The sequence below is a fragment of the Gossypium raimondii genome, chromosome 8 (genome assembly GCF_025698545.1).
Source record: "Gossypium raimondii isolate GPD5lz chromosome 8, ASM2569854v1, whole genome shotgun sequence".
In the NCBI taxonomy this organism is placed as follows: domain Eukaryota; kingdom Viridiplantae; phylum Streptophyta; class Magnoliopsida; order Malvales; family Malvaceae; genus Gossypium; species Gossypium raimondii.
The window spans coordinates 5,572,695-5,594,425 of NC_068572.1; the positions used below are offsets into that span (position 1 = coordinate 5,572,695).

General features: G+C 32.5%; 2 protein-coding genes across 4 annotated transcripts; both read right to left on the reverse strand.

Annotated features, from left to right (window-relative positions):
• Positions 1–1,501: 1,501 nt before the first annotated feature.
• LOC128042967 (S-protein homolog 74-like) lies at positions 1,502–1,834 on the reverse strand. Its single transcript, XM_052634518.1, has one exon. The coding sequence runs from the start codon at positions 1,832–1,834 to the stop codon at positions 1,502–1,504; it is 333 nt and encodes a 110-aa protein (XP_052490478.1).
• A 3,384-nt stretch (positions 1,835–5,218) lies between these two features.
• Positions 5,219–16,834, reverse strand: LOC105790492 (sterol 3-beta-glucosyltransferase UGT80A2). Of its 3 annotated transcripts, none has more exons than XM_012618125.2 (14): positions 16,445–16,826; positions 14,460–14,641; positions 12,697–12,936; positions 11,821–11,932; positions 11,245–11,415; positions 10,637–10,700; positions 10,406–10,463; positions 10,140–10,317; positions 9,777–9,907; positions 7,927–8,029; positions 7,766–7,842; positions 6,563–6,610; positions 6,255–6,404; positions 5,219–5,628 (listed from the first exon to the last, which is right to left on the reverse strand). In XM_012618125.2, the coding sequence occupies exons 1-14, from the start codon at positions 16,653–16,655 to the stop codon at positions 5,458–5,460; spliced, it is 1,896 nt and encodes a 631-aa protein (XP_012473579.1). In that variant the 5' UTR covers positions 16,656–16,826; the 3' UTR covers positions 5,219–5,457. The 3 variants fall into 3 exon arrangements, 2 of the variants coding, with proteins under 2 accessions (XP_012473579.1, XP_052490556.1); XM_052634596.1 differs by lacking the exon at positions 16,445–16,826 and adding an exon at positions 13,737–14,067 and having other exon boundaries at positions 14,460–14,592; XR_008198616.1 differs by lacking the exon at positions 5,219–5,628 and adding an exon at positions 6,717–6,868 and having other exon boundaries at positions 6,253–6,404; positions 16,445–16,834.
• Between the last annotated feature and the right edge of the window lie 4,897 nt (positions 16,835–21,731).

Sequence of the window (21,731 nt, forward strand, 5' to 3'; positions counted from 1 at the left end):
TCCGAATTAAAAAATATGGTTTTGAAAAATTCAATTGTTCAATCAATAATTATAAAATAAAAATATGAGAATTTAATTTTCATAAGAAAAAAAGTGAAAGAATTAATTAATTTCCTTTTGTTACATTGATAATGATTTTTTAATTTTATAAACCGTTAAGAGATTATTATGTTTTTATTTATTTTAATTTTAAATCTACGATAAGCAATATGTATCAGTAATAATTTGATTTAGTGTGAAATCATTTGCCAAATTAATTAAAAATTGAAATTATGCTAGCAAGAGTGAAAATAATTTTTTACAAATATTAAATTATTTATATAATTTTATTATATATTATATTTTTAAGATTTGTACTTTCTATTATTTTTAATGGTGTTTAGTTAATCTATAAATCTAACTTTTAAAAATATAAACAAAAAGGATTACGATAGAATTAGATAATTTCAACCCATAAATAAAGCAATTAATATATGTGGAATGCCTATGTTTTAAAAGTGAAAGCTTAGCTAGGTAGTTTGAGAATCAAATTGATTAAATTTGTAAATGTGAAGGGTTAAATTAATAAATTATTTAAAATTAAGATCAAATTGATAGAATAAGTAAGCGTTGTAGACTAAATGTGTTATTATACCAATTAGAAAAAAAGCTTTCCACTATCAATTAACTGTGGGTGACCAAAACATGAATGAATTCGAACATTAATGCTTAAATTGAAATTTTTTAAAGTTCATGACCAAAATAAGAACACGGGCATAGTTAGGTGATCAGGTGTATAGTTTACCTTAAATAAAAAAAAAAGATAAAAGGACATTTTTACCAACCTAACGTCTATGGTTTATTAACAATATTTGATTTCTATATTTTCAAGGATGAGTTTGAGTATTAAATTTTAAAATAAAATCATATTCTAAAAAAATAAGACGAAAAGTGAATCTAAGGGGTTGGCAGGACTTGACCCTCTTAAAATGAAAATTTTTAACTAAACCCTTTGTAATAATAAAATTACATTTTGACTCCAAAATGATAAAATTTTAATTTAATCCTTTAAAATTATAAAGATACATACTATTAAAATAGTAAAATTGTATTTTTACTATCATAAAAATATATAATTTAACTTTGACCCTCATTAAAAAATTTTTGGCTTCATCACTGGATGAAAGTTGAGGTGAGTAAATACTTGTCCATCTTATTATTGGTGACATTTGTTTAGTAAACCGTCGCTAATGATCGGAAAATTTTATAGTAAATAAAAAAGATAATAAGGAACATTTTGACTGACAGAGTTTACTAGCAACATTTGATTGAAGCAACAACCAAAAAAACCCTAAATTTAAGCTGGTTAAAATAGTTGAACTCAGTGTTGGAGCAATCTAGGTTTCCACTGCCAACGAAACTCATCAACGTTTCTAGGAACATTTTTTATATAAATGCCATCATCCTTTGCAATCCAAATGCAATCCTTCCATGAACACTTGTGAAACAAAAGCACATCTTGCTAGAACACCTTGAACGAAGCATGAGCACCGCCGCCATTGTAGTCGTCGTCATCTTTACTCACGTAGCACCAAAAAAGGGTTCTTCGAAAAATATGTTGTTGAAAACTCCAAGTGAAATTAGTTCCAACATCAAGATTTCGACTACCTAAATCATTGTCTCCAGACTTGCAATGGACGAATAACATCCGACCATCGCTCAATCCGTTAACGACGTAGACATGCCACCTTGTGAATTCTGGAGGCAAACCCCGCCGTGGTTCAACAGAAACAACGGTAAATGCAAAAACAAGGAGGAGGAGGAGGAGAAGAATGTAACCATTAAAGGAGCTCATGGTTTCAAGATAGTTTCTCAATATTTTTCAGCTAAAGGACACTTGGTTTTTGCCTTTGAATTTATAGCTAATTAATCATGGCTTGGGGAAATTTTATAGATGCAATTTATGTTTTTATGCAAGGAATTGAAGAGTTCTTGAGAGATTGGAGATTTAACATACGTACATGTGATTTAAGTGATATTGAATAGCACTATAGCTAGCCTAAGAAGGAATATAGAAAGTTCGGATTTGGAAGCCCAAACATTTTAATTTTTCCCTTATTGTAATAATTAGAATTATTAAGATATTTAAATTTTTCGCTTAAATAATAGTGTATATATATACTATCATGTCTTGGGAGGGAGAAAAACTACTTTTAAGAAAACAATGGTACTATTGAATGGTCAAATCTGTTGATTTCTAGTTCAACCGATTAAACCGATCCAAATTTGACAATCATGATATATATTCCTTTGTTATTGAAGAAATAAGTATGGGATAGGCTATGGATTCTTTTAGGTGATTTTAATGTCACTTTTATGCCACAAGAGAGTTCTAATTACTATGGGGTCCTTCCATCATTCCTATATGGAAGAGTTTAGAGATTGTTTGGATTATCTGTATGTTGTTTAATTTTCCATTCAATGGTCCAACTTTTACTTGGACTAACCTTCAAGCTAGGAGTTTATTAGCTAGGTAGGGTACTAATCAGTCCAAGCTGGTTGACTTTTTTCCCTCAACCTAGTATACAGTTTCTTGCACCTGGGGTATCTAACAATTGTTTGCAGAAATTGTAGTTTTCTCCTCCTTAGCCTTTCAAGTTTTTCAACTTTTGGACTAGGCACAAGGATTTCATGAAGACTGTTAACGGTTCGTGGGATTTACCAGTGCGCGGTAATACCATGTGTTGTTTGTTTGTTAAACTGAAAAGGCTAAAGCAAGAGACTAGAAGGACTGGAAGCAAGACAGTTAGTAGCTTTGAATTATCTTGATGAGGGGACATTTGATTTGGTAATCTCCTTAGCTAACTCACTCAAATTAGAGGATGTTGATAGAAGCTGTTACAAACAAAAAGCCAAGATGAAATGGCCGTGATGAAGATCAAAACTCTGATTTTATCCACCATGTGAAGAATAAAAGATAGCCCATTGAAGTCCTTCTTTGTGATAATGGGACCAGGTTATATAACTGTGGAGATTATAGGGCTCTATAATGAATTATTGGTGCTGAGGATAAGAAGGTAAATGGTGGTTCAGTAGAACTATTTAGGGACCTTCTGCAATGTTTTATGGGTGAGGAAGGTAAACTGCATTTGGTAAAACTAGTGACCATGGAAAAAGTTAAAAATATTTTTGAGCTTATCTAATGGTTATACCATGCATGCTCTGTAATTGGAGAGGATGTTTTTGCTACTTTCAATACAGCAACATTGGTGCTGTGCTTATTCCTAAGGGACAGAAACCTACTCATGTTGCTGATCTCAGGCCTATTTCTTGCTCCTCAGTTATATACAAGTGTGTAACTAAGATCCTTGTGAGAAGGTTGACACCTCTTCTGCCTAGTTTAGTCTCACCAAACTAGAGAGCTTCTATAAAAGGGAGAAGCATATGGGATAATTCTCTTTTAGCTAAGGTATGAAAGATTGCTTGCCTTTGTTGGGATGACTACTCAGAGTTAGGTGGGAGAATACAATTGGTTCAATATATTTTGTGCCAACATTCCAATTTACCTAAAACAAATTTTTAAAAGCTCAACCAAATGTGTACTCTCCTTGTTTTTTTTTTTTTTTTTGAGGGGGATGATAATTAAGACTCAACTAAAGGAGCAAGGGTAAGTTGGAAAAAAATTTGTCCTCCTAAAGGTGAAGGTGGACATAAACCGAAGGACCTTCATAGTTGAAATAAACTTGTATTATCCAACATATAAGAAACATTTTGATAGGATATGGATTTCTTTGGATTGCTTGAATCAGAGAGTATTTGCTTACAAATCATTCTTTGAGAAGGTTCCATTAAAAAGTAACACCAATTGGAGTTGGAAGAAAATTGTAGAACTTAGAGAGGGAGCAACAATCGTATTAAGAAATTATGAGTTAAAATAGGGGGAAGATTACTATGTCCAAAATATGGGAAATGGTCAAGCCTAAAGTTAAGGTTGTATAACATAGGATTTGTTTGGTTTCTTCTACATATTCCAACACATTCTTTCACCACTTGAATGGCAATTCTAGATTCCAACCAATAAGAGGATGATACGGCGGTGACTCACTATTAATGGTCACTGCTTTTATTGTCATTATGAGACCCAAAATAAGAATCATATTTTCGCAGAATGCACATTCGGAAAAAAAAAAGTGGAGGGAGAAACAAAGGTAAAGCTTCAATCATTCTAAAATTGACCTAGAATGCTTTTGGAGGGAGAAACAAAAGGAGGGGATTCTTAAAAGCGTTGAAGGACTGATTAGCTTAAGGTTTCAAGGCAAGAACAGAGTAGATAATTTGTGTTTGGCTTGAAACATTTTGGAATGGGTACTTTTCTGTTCTATACATACAAATAGCCTGTATTGACAGTTTCACAGCTTTTGTTATTTCATTGGATTACAAAACTTATCCTAATAATAATAATAAATATTTTTATAGACTCCAACAACGGAATATAACAAGTATCAAATTTATTTATATAATTAAATTATTATTTTTACTAAACCTTATAATATATTTAGCAAACCTCAATCCGCTTCGCTATTCAGATGTCAACCAAATAAAAGACGTCTATAATAAATCTAAAACTTCTTGAACAAAAAGAAACTTAAAAATATAAAGATTATAAGCATACTGCTATTTACATATTTCTGATTTTTTTTTTTCAAATCTAAATAGTTGATAAAAGAAAATTTAGAAACTCATACCGAAAGCTGACCAAAAGTAGGATTAGTTTAACCAAAATTAATTCAATTTTTGACTAAATTATGCACACCCCTTCGAAGAGAGTAAGGCCGATTTATTAATCAGACAATTCCCCTCGGCAACAAGGGGCAAAAAACACATGGGCTTTACATTATTATAACGAAGCTATGGGATTAGAATTCGATAATCCTAATATTCTGTAACAGACCTTATCGAAGAACATACAAAAGCTTTAAGATATTATTTTCGAGGACTAAAAAGAAACTCGTTTTTACCACAAGCTTACCATCCTGCAATTATCCAATATCACAATTAAAAATAATAATTCACAGCCAAATTCATCTATATGTGTTATTCACAGTTTACACACTTAATCCGTTGGACTCTAAAACAGAATGTTTGACACAGTAATTTTATGACACTACACTTCTAGATTTCGCACCAATGATGGTAACTCGAATAATTTAGCAAAGATGATAGCTCAAAAAAGAATAAATAAATAAAGGGCTTTTTCTTTTTTTCTTTTTCTTTATTTTTTTTAACCTTTGAGATGAATGCAAATTTATGTTGTACGCTAAAATGTGGCTTTAACTGTTAAAATAAGTAGATTTCTCGAAGTAGGGATGAGAATTCATGATGTTTAGATAGACTGAGGTAATAAGACGGCAACAAGGGCTGCAGAACACATTTAACTTAAAACAACTTAAAAGGAAGAAACAAACAGGCATACCAGATTCACGAACAACCAAAACACCGACTAATGGAGAACAGACTAGATGGTGGCTCCACTGATGGCTCCAGTTCTGGCTTCTTGCGAGGAAGATGCTTAAAAAATGCTTTTACCGCTCCACTCACCCCATCCTCATTCTCCATTGCCTTGGCAAGTTCAACAGCTTTCTCTTTAACCTGAGATATCTCATGAGTGAGTTTGTGGAAAATTTTAAAAATATATATATTTTTAACCTTGTCTTCTAAAAAGAAAAAAGGCATTAATTGTTGAATCAGTTTTCATCTGTACTTCAGTTCACTTATATCACTTAAACGATGTTTCATGAAATTTGATTTACACGATCCCAGGTTGGTGGTCCCAAGGAGAGAGGTATTATCAAGAAGAGAGACATTGACCTCTCGTTTGAGTTACTCAAATCCCAAATGATGTTCGACATCAAACAAGCCACAAAAAATAGATACAAACGTATAGCTGCTTGTAGAAACTCCCTACAATCGTATAGCTGCTTGTAGAAACTCCCCTCAACCTAAATACTCGGAGTCTTCATTCTTTTAAAGTCTCTTTTACTAATATAACCTTCCAAAGAAGCATGGAAAAAATCCTGGACAACTTAAACATACCTATCTCAAGCACATTTCCTAAGTAACATAACCCTCAACTCAATGAAAAATGAAAAGAAAAACCGCCAATGGATTATGGATTATTAAAAAAAAAAAGGGGCAAGACTAAATGGCTAAAATCTAAAATGGCAAAGCAAATGTAAATTGAACAAATAAATTTGGCATCTCAAATTCATAATTACCTCTGGGTTTAGCATGAATTTTATTGCATCAATCAGCTTGGGAAGTGAGAACTCATCAATCGGAATTGGTGCAGGTCCCACTCCTCTAGCATGCACTCGATCTCCCCAGAAAGGTTGATCACCAAAAAATGGCACAATGGTCGTTGGGCACTAAATTTGAGGGGAAAAAGCGTGGATCAAGATACGAGTGGACATCAAATGAAACCAAACGCACATCATCATCAAACCAGACAAACAAGACAATGTATGCACCTAGTCAAGGAACAAGTAGATAAACTAACAGCAAAGATGTAAATGTTTGTTCTTACCGCAGCTTTAAGACCGGCAGCTGTTGTTCCGGCACCACCATGGTGAACCTGAAAGCAGGGCAAAAAAAGAAAAGGTCTTGCTATTCAAAACCAAATAGGAGAGAAAGAGTTGGAGGGAAACAACTTGAAGGGGCAAAACAAAGTAATATCATACTATATTATTCAGACTTAGGCGTGAATGTTCGATATAAATATGCATACGAATATGTTCAACTTTTTTGAAGTTTTTCCGTGTATTTGGAGGATCCTTGAAGGGTGACATCCCCATTTCCATATTCTCATACATGTCAGACACAGGTGTTGGTACTTCAAGAAAATGAACATAGAAGCACATCAATATCAGAAAATTGTAAGAGATCCAAATGATAAAAATTTGATTAATCGGCATGATCAAATACTTGCACATCCTCGTATTACACGTAAGCAGGTTATATTCCTCAAGTAATTTAGTTTCTACATTATGTGTTACTAGCACCACTCGGCTTCTGCTCTAATATTGTATCATGACCTCCACTACCCTTGATTGCCAAGCTTAGTTGACATACCATTATGTTATTGAGCACCCACCATACCTTAGATATCCATCAATGTATTTAAATACCACCAAAGTATCTAAAAGTGTAAAATATAGGCAGATATTTGTTCAGAGTTCTTAAAAAAATTTATTAAACACCACAGATTTGACCTCACCGAGAAACCCTAATCTTTGCAAATGTTTCCTCTAAGATGAAAAAAGGTTGCCTCAGCTGGTGTCCATCACAAAAAAGAAAAGTGTTTTCTAAAAATAATAACAGTCATGTTATGATGAAAAGAGCTGATATGTGAAGTTTGAGGAGCTAACCAAAGTGATAGTAGTTTCAAAATATTTAGAAACTTTTTTCCCTTTTTACAAGACAATAAAAGGGGGAGGGCTGCAACTTTGCAAACTTTCAATGTTGAACTTGTAATCAATTCAGACAATAAGCTAGGACAGGAATACAAGACAGAAAACATTCTGAAAATAGCTCTCAAAGAAACTTTTACCATAAGCAGCATTCCATGCCCATTCTGAGTGAAAAGAAGTCAAACCATGCACTATAACCACTATATAGAATGTGATTATGAATAAAGATTCTAAACAGGTTGAACAAAAAAAGCAAAGATGCTAAACAAATATAATGAGAAAGAATCCCCATAAAAGCAGTACTCTAGTAATGGACTCACCACAGCCATGCATTGCAAGAATAGCCAATCATGAGGGACGTTGTCCAATAAGTAAACAGAGTCCTTGGATTCTGCCACTGAGAATAAATGGATAAAAAGCTAAGAAAATATTGCACACGGGCACTAGGATAATAATAACAAGTAAGAAGAAAAAAACTTACAGCTACCAAGGCCACCCCAGCCTTTATTAATGATACCCCTCTGCCCAGTTTGTTCCAATGCATCGACAATTATTTGGGTCATTTTTTCTGGTTCTTGAACAGGCTGAAATGGGTAGAAGGAATAGTACAAAAAAGATCATATACATAGAAAAAAGTAAAAAGCATAAATAAGATCAAACAAGTGAGAACAGTATCCGATAGCAACCAGCCAACTTAACTGTGATATTAATTCACCATAATTAGGGTAAAAATCTATTTTTATGGTTAATGTGATCGATCTCTATTGGAAACGAGGGAAAACAATCAAATGATGCAGCCATTTATCACATTCATTAGCCTTGGCTTTATAATGGCAACACAAATAGGTCATACAAAACTTGCTGGAAAACAGATCTTTATCAAATCCTATGCTTAACAAAATGGACAAAAATGCCAATTCCCTAGGAACACCAACAAAGGGTTCTAAATCCTGTTGCACTTTTCTATTTCAACCCTAGTATTCTTGCTCTAAGGATTTTACTTCTATATTAACCCTAGTATTCTTGCTCTAAGGATTTTACTTCTATTTTAACCCTAGTATTCTTGCTCTAAGGATTTTACTTTGCTCCATCAAAATAGTATAATTGATGAGAAAAAGTAGCAACCATATTAAAGCAGAAATATAAACAAAAAACTTCAAAAAAATTGGATCTCAGGCCACAACAAACAAAATATAGTTGTGTCAGGAGCTTTTGACACATTCATCAGAGAAGAGCTACTTCAAAGGATTACACAAGGTGGTCAATGAATGTTTAGGACTCACAACATTATAGCTTACTCAGTAAACAAAGAAGCAATGCAATTTCAGGTTGCAACATAAAGATGCTGGCAATTTCAGTACATAAGTTATGATACAAAATTCTACTACTATTTATGAATTTCAGCAGCTTCCCTAACTAACATACTTCAGATGTCTGGAAGCATACAGTTTAGAAAACCTCAATATAAGAAATTAAAGAGAAAAACCTTTCTGTATGAAGAAGATAGAAAAAGAAAACATGCAGGAAATGACCAAGCACGGTAGATTTAAAGTTTAGATTTCAAGAGAAATGCTTTTCTAAAGCCAAAAACAAACAATTTAATCAACATTGAAAACCAAGTCCTTAGCTTTGATTAAAACAGTTGTGAAAAAAATTATGCAACCTAAAATTCTTAATCTATCTCACCATGTTACTTAATATCTTGATACATCTCTTAACCTGTAAAAGGAGAGGAACCCATCTCTAGAGACCAAACTTAATATTTAATCTTTGCCCAGGGCCAGCTAGCATTGTATTTCAACTCTAACATAAAACCCCTTAGATAAATCCTAGATTTCATGTAATTAGTGGTCCCCAATATGTTTTTATTGTATAAAATGAGCAATCATTTCATTCTTTGCATATTAGGTTTACTAAGCACATCATAAGTAAAACACATTTTGATAGCACTAGAAGGGCACTAATAATTAAGAATGAAATATATAAACAGCATGTCTCCAAGCTAGTAATTATGGACCATGCCCTCCACACAATAAGGGTCTCAACTTATTGTAAAAATAAAATATGAGAGAAAGAGAGAGAGAGAGAGAAACCCTAAACAGGGAAACCAATTTGACTAGTAACCATTCATTATATACTCTAAAATATTTTGGGATTTATATTAATAAATAATATCACACTTATAGTTGGAGCTCACAACTCAAAATGCAAAGAAAACCTTAAATTCTCAAGTAGCTACTGCTATAAATATCTGCTACTTAATAGGGAAAACTAACTCACAAACTACAGCAGAATATAGCAAATGATAATGAGAAAAGAAATCAAACTCACAAGGCTACCAAATCCAATATAAATAGGCTTTGGACCAGCTTCAAGCCACTTTACGAGTGATTCAGGAGGTTCATAATTTGTTGCAAGATCAAGAAAGCAAAAGCCTACCACGTCAATCTTAGGTCCCCAATCTGAAGGAGAAAAATGGAAGTGTCATCCTTCTCTTTGAGAAATTCTTGCTAGCATGTATAGTCATAACAGAATATATTGTTTCTTCTAAAAAGACATCCTCCTGCTTTAATACATAAACCGAGAGAACATGAACTGAAAAATGAAATAAAATTAACTCCAAGATTCTTAAAAGCCCAGAGTTAATTCTTTTTGAGTTTTGCACACTACAAGTAGACTTATACCAACCACCACCTTTAGGCTTAGGAACAAGGTGAGGACTCCATATATATCCATATGGAACATCAGAATCAGAGCCTTGGGAACCACTCAAGTATGTGACTGGTCGCAGCCTCAGCTTTTTCTTTCTAAGATCATTTATCATGTCCCTTATCCCGAGCCAAATCATTGAATCAACAATTTGATAAGAAAGCTGCAGCAAACACAAACAAACAAACAAGATAAGAAAAGGAGAACAAAAGAATAAAATGATACATATGAATATACTTTGTAGAGCTCACTCGATATCCAGCAGGTTGCTTCACACGGGACAAAGGGTGTGGAAACTCACTTGTTGGCCTGGAGGAAACAATAATGGATTGTGCAAAGCAGTCTAAGAGTGCCCATTAAACCATGTAATAGAACAACAGACTGATACAAAACAAGAAATGGCAATTGTAAACTGCTAGCTTTGGAGATGTTAAAGCAACATCTAGCTCAGCTATAGATAATATTACCCAGACAAGACTTACGTCCATGGCATCGTGAAAAATATATGAATTGGTACTTTCAATGCCTCTGCCACATGGGTATGTCCTAAACAGCATTGACAAAGTTTCTATCAGAATATTTAACCAATATATTGAACATGAATAAAACTAATATTCCAGAAACAAATTACAATGCATAACTGCAAGAATAAACAGTACATTAAGAGAAATCTTCACATTCTCCCACCAGAATTTTTTCTCGAATAGAGACAACTGGGAGGCTTCATTAGGTATTTACCCTTTTTTTTTTTTCGAAAAAGTCATTAGGAATCTACTTGTTCCACATCACAGCTATGATTTAGGCATAAACTTTTGCTACACCAGGATGCTAAAAGCAGGGTGCTAAAAGAATAAATATAAATACGATACTCTATACTGCCAAAAGCCCTTTACATATTGTATGTATCATAAATAAATGCAAAGATCCATAATAAGTAGAAACCGGAACATCAAGTCTTAGAAAACCACAATATCTCCATTATTCAGACCCATAAATGCATACTTAAGCAAGCGTACATGCCCATTCAAGAATATATGGCCATATATAAAGAGAGAACACCATTATAACTTGAGAAGTAGTAACATCTAACCATATGCTGGAGGGTTTGCAATGATTGCATCTGCCTTAAAAGGGATAGCAGAATCAGGGTCAGGATCTTTGCAAGCTGGAAGCAAAGAGTAGATGATTTCCTTTATCTGATTTCTCTGAATAGGAATCTCAGAAGGCCCTGATGGCAAGAAGCCTTTATTTTTAACCATATCTGCTCAGAGAAAAAAATTGAAGGGAAAGGAAATCATTAAGAAGCCCTGCAGGAAATCCGAACTTTTAACAACTAATCACATTCAATTTCATTCATATATTGCTTCGAGCATACTGAACAATCTTCAACTTAACATCCACATTATTCTTTTTTTTGAAACGTAACTTAACACCTACATAGTTTATATGAAGCTTTGTTATTGACAAACTTACAAATAACAAGAAGGTTCAGTAATCAGTGCTACTGCTGCAAAAACGGATGAAAAATGTCTTGCAGTTATGTATGTGTTAAATGCTTAGCAAGGCACTAACTTTAATTACATATAGGAACCATCTCAAAACAATCTAATCAGAATCCCTAGAAGGTTGCACCAGAAAATCATCAAATAATGTGTTAGGTACATACAACCAGCAAGAACTTTAGGATCTCCGCCTAATGGATAGAACTCAAGTCCGGCAGTCAGCACAAAGTCTTTGAAATTTGAATGAGTTGCCAGCCTTACACGATGACCATAGTCCTGCATGCAAAACATCCTTTTGAATGGTAACATTTTAAACAAACAATAATCCTGCATGACCATAAAATTGTTTCACTTCTTTTTTCTTTTTTTTTTGTCCAATGCAGTATGCATGTAGTTGCCAACCAGGTTTCAAAAGAACATATAACTATTACAAAAACTGAAAACTGGTACTGCATAAAAACCATCTTTTGCACTAAACCCTAGGAAAAAAGGCTCCAAAAACTTAAAATATCTCATTTTTAATATAAAAGATAAAAGTAATTCAGAGCAATTAAGACACTGACAAAGAAAGAAAATCATCCAACTCTCCATTTCACAAGTAATGATGCTGATCCCAGCAAGCAGCACTTTGATCCTGATCAAGCCAGCAAACTACCTAAATGATCATCACCAAGTGCAACACTTCCGGTCTATATGTAAACTGCTCATAAAGAGCCTGTTTTCTATGGACTATAACAGATTTTTTAATCTAGTTTACCCTAAGTCAATGCGAGTAGAAAGAAGCAATCCCTGGCTCAATCTTAAATATAGAGAATTCGATTTTAATATATAAATAGAGAAAGATATAATTAAAACAAACAAGAGCAATAATTGAGTCCTCAAATTTCAACATAGTAATTTTGGTTGAAATTGCTCCATTTTTTATTTACATATGTTAACAGAAGCCCAAACAAGGTTACAGAAAAGTTAAAGGCTATAAGCAAACCAAAAGTTTAGCTAAATAGCAAAAATGAACCACATAAAAACAAAATATTCCTAACCTGGAGACGTTTTCCAATCGCAATAAATGGCTGCACATCTCCACGTGTGCCAACTATAAGCATCACTATTTGCAACGGAGGAATATACTGAAGTTCCGTTTCAAGTGACTCTTCTTCAGCAACTCCAGTATATACGTCTCTCTGCCCACCACCAAGAGCATGGGGCTCAACATCTCCAGGGACCTCAAACTCCACAGTCCCATCATCTTTCAAGGTAGCTATTCTGTTCAACAAGTTAAGCTGCACGGATTTATAAGATTTATAGCATTGTCAGTTGTGCATCTCAAGTAATCAAGCTGTCACACTAATCAATAAACCACTCATCAAGCAACATGTAAGAATACTGTTGTGGACATCTCTTGGGTGTAGGACTCTTGGGAGAAGTTAGATAGGACTCTTAAAATAAAAGAAGCTGTGTTTGGTAGGAATTTATTTAATTATTGTATTCTCTATTTAATAAAACCTAAGCAGAATTTCAGTCAAAAAACCCTACTCTCCAACGAGTCCTAAGGTTTTGGTCTCCCTTTGACAAGCTGAGCTATCAATCACAGTCGTTCTAGGAACTGAGATAAAGGGAAGGCAATTGATTTCGACTTCCCCATCAATCGTCCAGAGACACAATAATATTCACGTATTCTTAACAAGTTGGCATCAAAGCCTACCACAGTGCGAGCTTCTATGAAATCCTTGGTGGATGTGCCGATCTGAAGAACCATATAAACCACTACCTCCAGTTAATGACTCTCCAAATACAAGAACAAGTGAAAACCCTACTTTATAGTTTGAGAAAATCAACAATTAGTGATGGTCACACAAGCAGTACTGCAACACAACTAGACTATGCGCCCTTTCCACCAACTATAGGAAGAGGCACAACCACAGCCCCACTGGGAGAGATGGTTAAGTAAGAATTAGCTAACATACAAAAAATTTCTCAAAAGCTTAGGATGCAAGCAAGACAAGGTGTTTGTGCATTAAAGAAACTGAGGCATCTTTTATTCTTGTGAATAGACATTAATAATGAAATCCTTCAAACTAACCAGATGCCTGCTTGACATGGCCCGGTTTTAAAAGCTACTTCCAACTGAACTACTACATTAAGTCATACTTTTCCGCTCCTTCAAAGGTGCAGTCCGCTTTTTTCAGATGATAGAATACAAGAAGCACTCCATCACATCATTTTCAGTCTCTCTCTGTTGTCTCCCTTTTAATGTTGAAACAATCCTTCCGCACACCAACCCAAACTAAATCGCGATTTAGATAGTGTTGACAAGGATGGCAATTTCTCCCTTCTTGTGTAACAGGGAATCTTATTCTTTTGGTAAATGATGGGACTGTTTCCATCATGTCATCAGCATATCCACCCCACGACTGTCAAGTGCTTGAAATGATTTTTAAAAAAATTCCAGCATATTGAGCACCATATATCACGTATTCATGCTTACAAATACAACATCATATACTAGAGGAATGCAATTTAGCCCTATTTGAGATTCAAAATCCTTGAGCAATCATCCATCTAGAAGAAAACAATTTAAACATTCCTCTTCAACCATTAGTTATTTAATGTTTCTATCAAGAACTTATATGCATTTTGGTATTTAAATGTTCTTAACTTAGAATAATCAATATCATGGAATCATTCTCCAAAAATATCTAAAACTAAAATAACACCCATGCAGCAAAGAGTTATTTTTTGTTTTATAAACATAAATTGAGACATTAGGGAATCATACAGGTGATTCATCCAGAGAACTTAGTACCTTCTGTTGGGCAGGTATATTATTGTCAAAAATCTGAGCTGCCTCTTCAGCAAGTATGTTCCGATGCCTTTGTGCTTCACTTTTTGGAATTTCCAGTTTACGCTGACTCGAATCCAATTTTTCGATGTTTGAAATACCCACAGGCGATGTTCCAACCTCTGAGTAACTTCTATGAATAGTGCCTGAATGTAGTAAGAAATATATATAAGAAATTTAAGCCTCTATAATAACAAAGAGAAAATAAAGAAAAGCTCAGTTACAGTATTATTCCTCTGAAAGCTTGGAAGCAGGAATAAGGCCCCCCTTAACAGAAATTGCAAAACTTTCCCAAAGCTTAGAAGCAGGAATAAGGCCCCCTCAACAGAAATTGCAAAACTTTCCGAACTATAGTTTTCTGCTAACCTTGATTCTACCAACTATAGGCACTCAACTCCTTGTATACTGCTATATCCAAACGGAAAATGGGGGAAAAAAACATTTCTTGACATTTTATCCAGCAATCCTCACATGTACTGAACCTATTCAGGTTTCAACGACATTGAAGCATTTAAACATCTATTCTATGTAACCTGAAGTAAAAAAGTTTCTTCTAACTTCATTAACTTGGATTTTTAACTGATGGCAGCAATTTCTCAAATTGAACATAAATAACAGAAGCATAAATATCAACCTGTCCACATTTGTGCTTGTCTGTGTATTTTTATGTGTCTATGTGGATATCCATCAGCATTGGAGTTCCAAAATGATAGATGTTCTAAAGGAACTACAAAGGTGCTTGGTCTTAAATTTAACTTACCTCCACCTTGACACCTTGCTATGAATTCTCAATCACCTTCAAACTTAACTAAAATAGACCTGATATCAACGAATACTTTATAGCTGATTCTATTGAATAAGTCACACCAAATGAGTACCAGGATCTCAAATTGGCACTCGAAAAAATATTGATATCAGGCCTATTAGCCAAACTTGCATGAAGGCAGACCTACATGATGTGGCCACCATCAAAAGTCCTTGACAGTTAGACTATTTAAAACCTCCAATAGAAAAGTCAACTCTTTTTATTACCTAAACATCACCAAAAATTCCTCCTCCTTTTTTACTAATAATACCCCAATCAGATATGTGGATGAAGCAACAGATGTGACAAACTGACAATACACTTGCTTTCCTTTTTATCCATTGCATAACAGGAAGTACAGTCTAACTGCGAGACTAATGCTGTTCACCATATAAAGGAAAGCAAACTTGTAAAACATAGAAGGAAATAGAAAAGGAAAAGAAGAACGATACAAGATAATTGGGTTTATCATTTACAAGTTAAGTTTGGAAAATAAGACGGGAGAAAGGCAGTGTTCTTCCTCAATCCATGCTTAGAACATCTAATCCGTCACAAATACAGAGGAATGAAAAGATAAATTTTACATCATTAAAATTATATATTATATTTGACATTCAATCTCAATCCTTCCCTTCACTTTTATTTCCTTCCTATAAACTTTCTCGTCTCGTTCCTAGTTCCCACACCCTTTCCCCTTTCTTTTCTTACCCTTTTACTTCTCTCCTGTCAACGGTCAGGCATAACGCATATCCCTGATGTACTTTTCTATACAAAAGTCACCATCATTTGCCCGAGGAAAGATCCAATATAAACTTCAATTCTAAATCTTTTAGTGCATAAGCCAGCGATGAGATGTTATTGCAGATAATACAACTCAATGAAAAGCAAAATACACTATCAAATTTAACAAAAATGAAATGAAAGGTCCGCGACAGGCATTAGGCAAGTAGAACGCCGAACATAAAAATTCAAAGATGAGAGAAAACAATAAATTTGAGGAAGTCAAAATCAGGTCTAAATTTCAGTTAAAATTGACCAAAGGTAATAATAGACAAAGTCCAGAAACAAACTGTGCAACAAAACGCTCGGATTTTGAATCCTATTGCTAAAGCAGAACGAAGTTCATGAAGAGAACTTAACGCACCGGAGGACTCGGCGCCACCGTTATTCATTGCACTGCGATCAACTCCAGCGCGAGAATCATCGCCACTAGCGGCTTCCAGGGAATCTCTGCTACTATCCATCTGTTTAGCATCGATACATATTTCTTGCTCACTTTTCACTGGAATCTCCACGGAAGAAGAAGATGAAGAGGCGGAGGACGAGTTCCGGCGATGCTCCGGCGACGGCACCATCACCGAATCCGGAGAACTCACTCGAGCGACGTGGAAAACTCCTTGCTCGTTCTCCAGATCTACTCCGATTCGTAGAACAAAAGTGTACCTCCTGGTCTGAGAAGCGCTTGGATGCCGAGAATCTCTTTTCTCGTAAAAATATTTTTTTTTGGAAACCTATATATAGAGAGAGAGAGCACTATCGAAAGCGTAGGGCATGGGTCTGCAAAACCAGAAATATTTGGTTGCGGGGCTTCCTCATTAGACGACACGTAAGCAACCCGCCTGTCTGAACTCTGTAGGGATATTTCGGTCAATTCCTGTCCGATAATATTAAACGAAACACCAACAAAAATAATAGAAATTTAAAAATAAAATAAAAAACAGCTTATATGTGGATAAAAAATTATAGAAAATATATTTATCTTTAAATTTAAATATATAACAACTCTTTGGAATTGGACTGAGAAAGAAAAATCAAAAATCGACTCAATATGTATTAAAAATTTATAATTAATTTAATTTTTATGATATAAAATTAAAAATAATTTAAAACTTCTTGAAAAATTATTATTTTTAGAAATATTTATGAATTTTTTAAAAAAATTGTTGTCAAATAATATTCAAGCCATAAAACAAAGATCATTTTATCTAAATCTAAAAATCCAAAACCAAAAATTGATATGAAAAAGCTAATAATTGAACCAAGTTGACTCGAATAATGATGGATGATTCAAAAAATTTAATCAAACTAAACTGTTACCACCCCTACCTCAGAGTAGTCATTGAGCTTTCTTCGTTAATACTTGTTTGAACCAAATCAAACTAGTCAGTCAAATTAGTTGGATTTAGAATAAATCGGGATATTGACTTGAAGAGTGATAAAAAATTGATTGACACGTGAATCGATATGAATCCATTAGATTAAACTAAAAAGGATTGAATCAATAGTTGAAATGGATTTTATATTTTTTTATAATTTATTTACTTTAAATTAATTAGGTTAATCGAACCAGGGTCCTATCGCCTAATCAGCCATCACCATCCTAGTTTCAAAAACATTAATCTCTAAGGTTCAAATCTTGGTAAAATTTTAAAAGTTGGAAGGATAAAGGTGAAAATTTTATTTAAAAATGACTTTAATTGAATACTTTATAATTAAAAGAGAATAAAATTGTTATTATCTCATTTAATTAAGAGAGCCAAAACTCATGGCTTCCTTAGTTATACCTTTTTCTCGTATTGTATTTTTAAGTAGCTTTTTAAGGATCTTATTAAAAAAAAAACATAAATATTCTTGCAACAGCAGACACGCAGTTAGAAATGAAAAATTTCCAATTAGATGTTTTAAAGTTTTCAAATTTTAAATTAATAAAAGTAAATTTACATTTTGGTCCCTCTAAAAATAAAAATTTAATTTAATCTTTTAAAATTATAAAGATATAGGCTATTAAAATGGTAAATTTGCTATCGTAAAATTACAATTTAATTTCGACCCTCTAAAAAAATTTTGGCTTCACCGGCAGCAAAGATTTGTTGTTGTTCTTCAATAATTTTTAGACATTTTCAAATTGAGTTAATTTTCAGTTAATTCGTAATATTAACTCAATCAAATCATTTGAATCAATATGAATATAACACAAATTTAGTATGAATATTGAAATTTTTAATTATATAACTATAAATATATCAAAATTTATAATAAAAAAATTAAACATGATTGTAATTTTATAATATGATGAAATACACACTCACCACACAAATGCATGAAATATCTTGTAATTGTATAAAAAAATCGTGTGTGTATTTTATAAGAATAGTTTATATAACAAATAACATGAAAGAATTATAACTCGTATATATATAATTTATTGTATTAAATTATACTTGAAATATTTTATTTATGTATTAAATTCGTTAATAAAGTTTAGGTTAAACTATGCTACTAGTCCCTATACTTTGCAGAAGTTATGGATTTAGTCTACATACTTTATTTGATCAAATTTAACACTTGTACTTTTTAATTGGTCAATTTTAATCCTTATACTTTTTTATTTTTGAAATTTTAGTCTTGACTCAAACAAGAGCAGCTAAATTCAATTACTAGTTGTGTAGCATGTGTATAGTTGTAGATTTAGTTTATATTCTCCAATTAGATCATTCTAAATCCTAAGCTTTTTAAATTTTGAGTTTTCAATATTGTTGGAAATGACAATCATTAATCCATTAGCTTAAATTTTAGTGAGTATTATGTGAAAATAATAAGCTGACATGTCATTACACATATGATCAAGGGCGAAGCTTGAAAATATTTTTAGGGGGCCGAAATTAAATTGTAATGTTTACGATAGTAAAAATGCAATATCAGCATTTTAATAACATATATCTTTATAATTTTAAAGTATTAAATCAAAATTTTATCATTTTTAGGGGCAAAGTGTAATTTTACATTTACTAATTTAAATTTTCAAAAAATTTAAAGGGCTTAAATGAAAATTTTTCCATTTTAGGAGGACGGGGCTCTATCATCTCCCTAGCTACGCCATTGCATATGATAATATATTTGCCATATCAAATTTTGGAAATAGTATAACTTAATGAATTGAGCAGTTATTGTTTGACGATGATTAAAATTTGAAATTTTGAAAAGTATAAGGACAAAATCTAATTTTTTAAATACAGGGACTAATAGTAGAATCTTTATATATTTATACTATTATATTTCAATTAATTTAAGGAAATACTTTAACATAAAGAAGGACATAAAATATCAAAAGTAGAAAAGGTTCTCTCTTTAGGCTTTTTGCCTTTTACTTTAGCAACGTAATAGTGCGCCACTAATAAATAATAGGGTTTTTTAATAAAATATTATAAAAAAATAAAAAAATTACCAAAATATTATACATTTTTTATTATTTACCAAAATAATACAAAAAAATAAAATAGAAAAAAAAGGCTACGATTGATGTGACGGGACATTGGAGGAGGAGGTGCCAGAGGCGGCACCAGTTGTGCCTTTGGCAGAGGCGGCACTGGCCCTATAATGGTTCCTATTCGGCTGGTGGTGGGGGGAAGAGAAGGAGAGGGAAAGGAGAAGAAAGAAAAAGAAAGAAAAAGAAAGGAAAGGAGAGGGAAGAAAGAAAAAGAATGAAAGAAAAGGAAAGAAGAAGAAAAAAGAAAGAAAAAGAAGGAAAGAAAAGGAAAGGAGAAGAAGAAGAGGGAAGGAAAAGAAAGAAAGAAAGGTAATTTTTGTTTTATTAATTTAAATTTTTTGTAATATTTGTGTAAAAATTTATGTTATGTACATTGTATGTGTTTTATTATTTTATTTAGCATATATATATTATGAAATTTATTTAGCATGAAAAATTCATATTATGTACATTGTATGTTGATTAGGAATTTTTTATGAAATTTATTTAGGATGTTGTATTTAGTTTTTTAGAAAAATAGCATTAAAATAAAATGATAAAAGAATATGTTTAAGAAAACATAAAATACGAAAAGAAAAAACGGAAATTGTATATTCACCGAAAGTAATAAAATCCAAAAAATGGTATATTTAAAAACACACTAAATTAATAAATTTCAAACATAATGTACTAAAATAATGTAAAATAATAAAATTAAAAATTATGGTATTTTTAAAGTAATAAAATGCGGAGAAAAAATACGAATAAATAGTCAAGTAAGAGAGTTTTACTAAATTTTAAAAATTCAAAAATAATTAATACAAATATTTCAAACAAAATGTACTGGAATAATATAAAATAATAAAATAATATATTTTATTGAAAGTAATAAAATTCGAGAAAATAATACGAGCAAAAGCGAGAATACGGGTTTTTTACACTAAATTAATTTAAAATCAAACTAAATTAATAAATTTCAAACATAATGCACTGAAATAATATAAAATTATAAAATTAGAAATTATGATATTTTAAAGTAATAAAATGTTGAGAAAAATACGAACAAAGGGTCAAGTAAGAGTCTTTTACTAAATTTTTAAAAATTCAGAAATAATGAATACAAATATTTCAAACAAAATGTACTGAAGTAATGTAAAATAATAAAATATGAAAATAATATATTTTTATTGAAAGTAATAAAATTCGAGAAAATTATACGAGTAAAGGCGTGAATAAGGGTTTTTTTACACTAAATTTTTAAAATTTATATTGAAAGTAATAAAATTCAGAAATAATTTTTAAAATACAGAAATAATATATTTTATTGAAAGTAATAAAATTGGGAAAATACGAACAAATGGCCGAAATAAGGGTTTTTTACTAAATTTTTTTAGAAAAAAGAAATAATTAATACACTTCAAACATAATGTAGTAAAATAATGTAAAATAATAAAATATGAAAATAATATATTTTTATTGAAAGTAATAAAATTCGGGAAAATAGTACGAATAAATTGCCGAAATGAGAGTTTTTTACTAACTTTTTGTTGAACTTGCAGGCATCGCAATGGCTCCATTGATTCAAAAGGGTAGACACATATCTAATGCGGCTAATAACGCGGTATGATTTATTATTTGTTAATCACAAGTTCTATTTAAAAAGGATATACATAATATATAGAAATAAATCATGTTATCGTAATATTTTTTCTGTATTTTAACACTATCAGGACTCGTACCGAGTAATAAGGGGGTCGTATGAATGGTTTAAAGAAAGCTCCGGATGCACGATTGATGCTGTACTTGGAGCAAGCCGGATTTGGGTCAGCAGCATCGATCCGGACCTTCGACTTGTGCTATGATTTATTCTCTGCGCTAGTGGAGCAGTGACGCTCGGAGACCCACACTTTTCATTTTCCGTGTGGGGAGTGCACGGTAACCTTGGAGGATGTTGCGATGCAGCTTGGGCTCCCAATCCACGGGACTCCCGTAACGGAAGTATCTTCATTTACCGATCCGGCTGCACTTTGTTATCAGCTACTTGGAGACTCGCCAAAGGACGAAGAGTCAAATTTTACGAGCTTAAAATTTACATGGCTGAAAGCCAAATTTGGACAGTTATCAGCGAATGCCACTGAAGGCGAGCTGATGTGCGCTGCTCGAGCGTACATCATGTATATCCTAG

What these genes read in the sequence shown, in the direction of transcription:
- LOC128042967 (XM_052634518.1), bottom strand. Translation starts at nt 1,834, where the DNA reads ATGAGCTCCTTTAATGGTTACATTCTTCTCCTCCTCCTCCTCCTTGTT.
- LOC105790492 (XM_012618125.2), bottom strand. Translation starts at nt 16,655, where the DNA reads ATGGTGCCGTCGCCGGAGCATCGCCGGAACTCGTCCTCCGCCTCTTCA. An exon ending in TTTTTCACGATGCCATGGAC is followed by an intron (nt 10,464 to 10,636) that starts GTAAGTCTTGTC and finishes TGTTTCCTCCAG; the next exon opens with GCCAACAAGTGAGTTTCCAC. An exon ending in AGCAACCTGCTGGATATCGA is followed by an intron (nt 10,318 to 10,405) that starts GTGAGCTCTACA and finishes TGTTTGCTGCAG; the next exon opens with CTTTCTTATCAAATTGTTGA.